The sequence below is a fragment of the Sceloporus undulatus genome, unplaced genomic scaffold (assembly GCF_019175285.1).
Source record: "Sceloporus undulatus isolate JIND9_A2432 ecotype Alabama unplaced genomic scaffold, SceUnd_v1.1 scaffold_420, whole genome shotgun sequence".
Lineage (NCBI taxonomy): Eukaryota > Metazoa > Chordata > Lepidosauria > Squamata > Phrynosomatidae > Sceloporus > Sceloporus undulatus.
In genome coordinates, this window is record NW_024803340.1 from 1 (window position 1) to 6,029 (window position 6,029).

Consider the following 6,029-nt stretch of genomic DNA (forward strand, 5'->3'; position numbering starts at 1 on the left):
GCCAAGATTGACCGGAAGGGATACACGCCAGGTGAGCCCATTCTGGTATTTTGGGGAGGGGCACAACAGTCACATCAACTGCCCCCACCTGCAACTTTGATGTTTGCATGTAGGAGATAGCAAGGCTTGGGAATGTTGCTTTCTTGGGTTACAGTGCCCAGCATCCTTCAGATAGCCTGGTCAGTGAGGTGGGGTAGTTCAAAGAAGTGAATTTTTCCCAATTGGTGATGGTGGAAAATGCAGCCCCCTCCTGCCGGATTAAGGCCCCCAAAGGTCCAGGTGGGCACATAGGTACACACTATGGAGACATTGGCCATCTAAATATAATTGGCCCTCCATATCCACCAATTTTCTTATCCATGGATTCAACCATCCGCAGCTTGAAAATAGTCCATGTTTGTGTGTGTGTGTGTTCCAAAAAGCTAACTTAATTTTGCCATTTCATATAAGGGGCACCATTTTAGAAAGCCTTTGTATTTAATGGGATCATTATTTAATGGGATTTTGAGATCATTGGGAGGTCTTGGATACCGAGGGCACACTGTACTTTGGTGGCTTTTTGGGGTGACTGTTTTTTTCCTTGCAAAATAAAAATTATTAAATGAAGCTCCCTTTGGCTTGGGGTGACAGATCTTAATATTGGGGAATTTGGGAAGGCAGGGGTCACTGTTCTATTGGTATCTGACTCCAGGAGCATACCAGTCGCCCCTCTAACACTCTGCCTGTTTTCCCCAATCCGGCAGGCGAGGTCATCCCCATCTTTGCCGAAATCGACAACTGCACCTCCCGCACGGTGATCCCCAAGGCAGCCATCATCCAGACACAGACTTTCATAGCTCGAGGGGCCCGGAAGGAGAAGAAGTCAGTGGTGGCCAGCATTGTGGGGGACTCCATCGCAGCCCAGAAGCGGGAAGTCTGGCATGGCCGGGCGCTCAAGATCCCCCCCGTAGGGCCCTCCATCCTCCAGTGTCGCATCCTCCAGGTTGAATATGCACTCAAGGTGAGCAAAGCAGCCAGGATGTTTGGGGTGTCTCCCTCTAGAATGGAAGTACACAGAGTTTGGGGGGCAAATGGTTCCTAGAATCCTAGAGTTGGAAGGGACCCCCTAGGGCCATCTGGTTAAACCCCCTTCTGCTATGCAAGAAGACACAATCAAAGCATCCCCAACGGATGGCCAAAATACTCCAGATAAGTTAACTTTTTCTGACTGATAGTGGTGATGTGGACTACAGTTCCAAGAATCCCCCAGCAATGGTAACCATGAGGTTGCTACAATCTGAAAATACACTCAGAGGAGATCTGTGCAGCACCACAAGGCAGGGAAGCATCCCTCCCACGTGCTCCATCTTTTGTCCCTCTCTTTCTAAACAAGTCCTCCTGTCCTGTCAGGTCTGTATCGACATCCCTGGAACCTCCAAGCTGCTCCTGGAGTTGCCGCTGGTGATCGGGACCATCCCTCTGCACCCGTTTGGCAGCCGGACATCCAGCATCAGCAGCCAGTATAGCATCAACATGGACTGGCTACGGATGGGCATCACGGAGCAGCCTGAGGGTGAGTGGCTCGAGATCTGGAGCAAGAAGGGAGGGAGCAAAGAGTAGAATCAATGTCAATTGACCAAGTTCTGATCAGGCAGTGGAAATTGGTATCGTGGGAAAAGGATGCGCTGGACCTGTGAGGCTACAATTTATTCAGTAGTTTCTCTTTTCATATTGGTTATGGCAGAACCTGGGAACACTGCTGTTTTGTACTTCAGCTTTCAGGATGTTTCCCATATTATGAAACTGCAGTTCAAAATTGCTGCTGTTTCAAGCTCTGGAGATAAGAATGGAGCACTTGTTTCTGCCTTGGAGTACTTATAGAATCATAGAATCGTAGAGTTGGAAGAGACCACTAGGGCCATCCAGTCCAACCCCCTGCCATGCAGGAAATCCAAATCAAAGCATCCCTGACAGATGGCCATCCAGCCTCTGTTTAAAGACCTCCAAGGAAGGAGACTCTATCACCCTCCGAGGGAGTGCATTCCACTGTCAAACAGCCCTTACTGTCAGGAAGTTCCTCCTAATGTTCAGGTGGAATCTCTTTTCCTGTAGCTTGCATCCATTGTTCCGGGTCCTGTTTTCTGGAGCAGCAGAAAACAAGCTTGCTCCCTCTTCAACATGACATCCTTTCAAATATTTAAACAGGGCTATCATATTGCCTCTTAACCTTCTTTTCTCCAGGCTAAACATCCCCAGCTCCCTAAGTCGTTCCTCATAGGGCATGGTTTCCAGACCCTTCACCATTTTTGTCGCCCTCCTTTGGACACGCTCCAGTTTCTCAATGTCCTTTTCTGAATTGTGGCTCCCAGAACTGGACACAATATTCTAGGTGGGGCCTGACCAGAGCAGAATACAGTGGCACTATTACTTCTCTTGATCTAGACACTATACTTCTATTGATGCAGCCTAAAATAGCATTGGCCTTTTTAGCTGCCACATCACACTGTTGACTCATGTTCAACTTGTGGTCTACTTGGACTCCCAGATCCCTTTCACACGTAGTTTCATTCAGCCAGGTGTCCCCCATCCTATATCTGTGCTTTTCATTTTTCCGCCCTAAGTGCAGTACCTTACATTTCTCCGTGTTGAATTTCATTTTGTTAGCTTTGGCCCAGCTTTCTAGTCTATTCAGGTCATTTTGAATTTTGATCCTGTCCTCTGGACTATTAGCTATTCCTCCTAATTTGGTGTCATCTGCACATTTGATAAGTATGCCCCCAATTCTGTCATCCAAGTCATTGATAAAGATGTTGAATAGCACTGGGCCCAGGACAGAGCCCCACTGGTCACTTCTCTCCAGGATGAAAAAGAGCCATTGTTGAGCATCCTTTGGGTTCGGCCGGTCAATCAATTACAGATCCATGTAACAGTTGCCTTGTCTAGCCCACATTTTACAAGCTTGTTTGCAAGTATGTCATGGGAAACCTTGTCAAAGGCCTTAGTGAAATCAAGATATACTATATCCACCGCATTCCCTTCATCTACCAAGCCGGTAATTTTATCAAAGAAAGAGATTAGGTTTGTCTGGCATGACTTGTTTCTCTGAAACCCATGTTGACTTTTTGTGATTATGGCATTGCCTTCTAGATGTTCACAGACTGCATTTCACTTCTGTTTGGTGTGCTCATAGTTTATGACTGATCTTTTAAAGTGCTTTTTAGAATGGGTGGGTGAAGCGCTGTGTAAAAAATGCAACATTTAGGGCAAGTTTAAGAAGACTGAGTCCAGGTAGTTATTTTCTTGGACGTGAAGCTGCCTCACCTGTTGGAATTCCCAGACCATCTTCTAAAAGCTAAAAGGTTGCAAATGCCTGCTTCAAATTGAAGGCTAGAATCTTGTTTTTTGGAATGCAGAGCCAAGGAATGTCAGTCTTTACGATTTCTGTGGTGCCGGATTTTGCAAACTCTATGCCAAGGAGGTCATTTGGGGAGGGGGCTAGGAACTGGGGATTCTGTCCTTGCATTGACCTCCGGATCTGCGTCATGCTCACCTAAAACATCTCCTCCCTTTCTCTCCCCAGCTCCTCCAGACTATTCCTCAGTGGTTTCTGGAGAAGACTCCACACAAATCCTATCTCCTCCTGGCCAGAATGGACACCCCAGCATCTTTGAAGGGCCTTTCTTTGCCTACATCCAAGAATTTCGCTTCCGACCGCCTCCACTCTACTCCGAGGTGAGCGAGTGCTCAGGGGTTCAGCCCCACAATCCCTCTCTGCTCTGGAGGGAAGCACCATGCTACTGCATTTGCCAAATCCCAGGTGGGACAACTTCCATGCTGGAGGTTCCCACACCTCCACAGCAGCCATTGCTGGTTGATTTCCCAGCTTTTGCCAAGGTTTGCATGCACATACTTTTCATAAAGTGTAAATGGCTTGCCTCCTTAGACTTACTTACTGCCAGGAGGAGTCTTAGATGCATGCTCCTTTGCCCACAGCTGAAAATCTGTGGCCCCAAGAATCTCTCTCAAGGGAGCCTCTGGCCCCCTTGAGCTGCATGCTTTCTCCTCCATTGCTTTAGCCCAGGAATGGCAAAGGCATAGCTGCCATCTGCACCCGTGAGATTAGGAGGTTCAATTCTTAGTCCCTCTGAGCCCTCTGTAGCTCTTCCCCAAGGTTATGTATTAAAGAATTTCAAATCAAAAACCATTTTTTTTAGTGTGGAGATCTCCCAGGGGTGTAGTTTCACCCACGTGCTAAGAAATCCACTTTAAAAACACACTAACAAATGTCTAGGGCATTGGTTCTGAACCCCACTCCCCAAATGGTAGCCTTTGCTGAGTTCGTGGAAGACAAAAATGCCCTTACACAGTGATGCACAGCCCTCCTATGGAGCCCAGGTTGGCATTTTAAAGGCCAAGGGGCTTTGGGGGAGTGTGGGGTGTTGCTACTGCCTCAGCCTTATTTCTAATGTCTGTCCCTCCTTGTTTGGCATCCAGGTGGACCCCAACCCTCCAGCCGACAATGCTATCCGCCCGCGCTGCATGACATGTTGAAGGGAAAGCTGACCTGACTCAAGATCCATCTTTCTACCAAGCATGAAAGCGGAGAAAATGCAGCAGCCATTGGGAGTTGCCCTTGGCTCCTGGCCAAAATCAGTGTGCCATCCCGCACTTTAAGCGTTGCTCTGTGCATCCCTTGCACACTGGACTCTCAGCCATGTAAGAGACGGGGCTCGCCCAGGTTCGATGGACATTAGCCATGGAAGGGAGAGGCTACAGGTTCAGAAACGGATGGCACCATAAGTACCCGGCCCCAACACACTCTGGACTTTTGGGTAGGGGGTTTCCTCACCATCCGGACAGCTGAGGAGAGGCCTTGGCTCCATCCATCCCCAACCTTTGTGCCCTGAAGATGGCAGTTGCCCCCAGGGGAGGCCTCCAATGACTCAGGCACCTGATATGCAACACATGGTGGCAGTTTTGGGTCACCCACTTTGGTTTCTCTTCCAAGACTGGTCTAACCTGCAGCCTCTGTGGTGAGGAGGTGGGCGGAAGGGAGGAGTAACCTCCATCATTGCACTTCCCGTTCTGGCAACAGGAAAGGAGATGGTGCTGTTGGCCAGGGATCGCCCATAGGTGGGGAAAGGTGTTAAGTGCTTAAGTTGCCACCCTGGTTATCTGATCCCTTTGATCACCCAAAACCAGCACCTTCTGGATGGGAGTGGGAAGCTTTTGGATACAGAAAGCTGATAACATCCCTAGGAGCTTTTAAAAAGCTTTGCTTAACTTGGAAAACTAGAATCCAGCAAGGAGCAGAGTTAAAATGGGAAGCTGTTTGCATGGGATGTTTTATTGGGGGGTACAACTTAGTTACCCTCCCCAGATGTAGAGATATTGTCCCCTCATTTGTCTATTCTTCCTCGCCTGTGTTTCTGCCTTTTTTAAATGCTTTTAATGTTTTTTATACTATTATTGTTTAATTCTGGTTTAGTACTGGGTATGGGTGGGCGGTAGGTCTAGGGTTTGATTTTTAACTCTATTGTAATTGATGTATTTTATTGTTGTAACCCGCCCGGATTCTTTGTGATTGGGCGGGCTATAAATAAATCTTTATTATTATTATTATTATTATATTACATTTCCTCCTTCCTTTTTGGGATAGGTCTAGGTTAGGGTCTAGATAGTGTGAGCTTCGAAATGCCAAAAACATTTCCAAAGTCGGCCAGTTCCAAGAGCAATACCAGTTTCTGTATCCCCAGTTTTTGTATCCTCTTTTCTAACATGCTCTGGTGTGATGCAAACTTGGGGGGGGGACCCCACAATTTTCATGGTACATATTTTGTACACTTGTTGCCTTTAAAACTGTTTGGAAAAGAAGCTGTTTGTGCTGTGTGTGTGTGTTTTCTCTCAGAATTCCTGAGTTTTTGTACATGCATTGAAATTAAATTTGAGACTTAACAGCAATTCCCCTGGCTTTTTTTCCTTTGCGGGAAGTTGGCAGGGTTTTGTTTCCCCAAATGGAGCTCCAAATGTTTGTGAGATGAGCCTCACTC

The 6,029-nt window shown here is 47.3% G+C and overlaps 1 protein-coding gene across 1 annotated transcript; it reads left to right on the forward strand.

The window, feature by feature from the left end:
- Positions 1–6: 6 nt before the first annotated feature.
- LOC121917732 (arrestin domain-containing protein 2-like) lies at positions 7–5,464 on the forward strand (the record flags this gene model as incomplete). The annotated part of the gene is made up of 5 exons (XM_042443852.1): positions 7–31; positions 744–1,000; positions 1,390–1,552; positions 3,560–3,711; positions 4,474–5,464. Coding segments are annotated over 5 exons (654 nt in total), but the record flags the coding sequence as incomplete, so codon positions are not given.
- Positions 5,465–6,029: the final 565 nt, after the last annotated feature.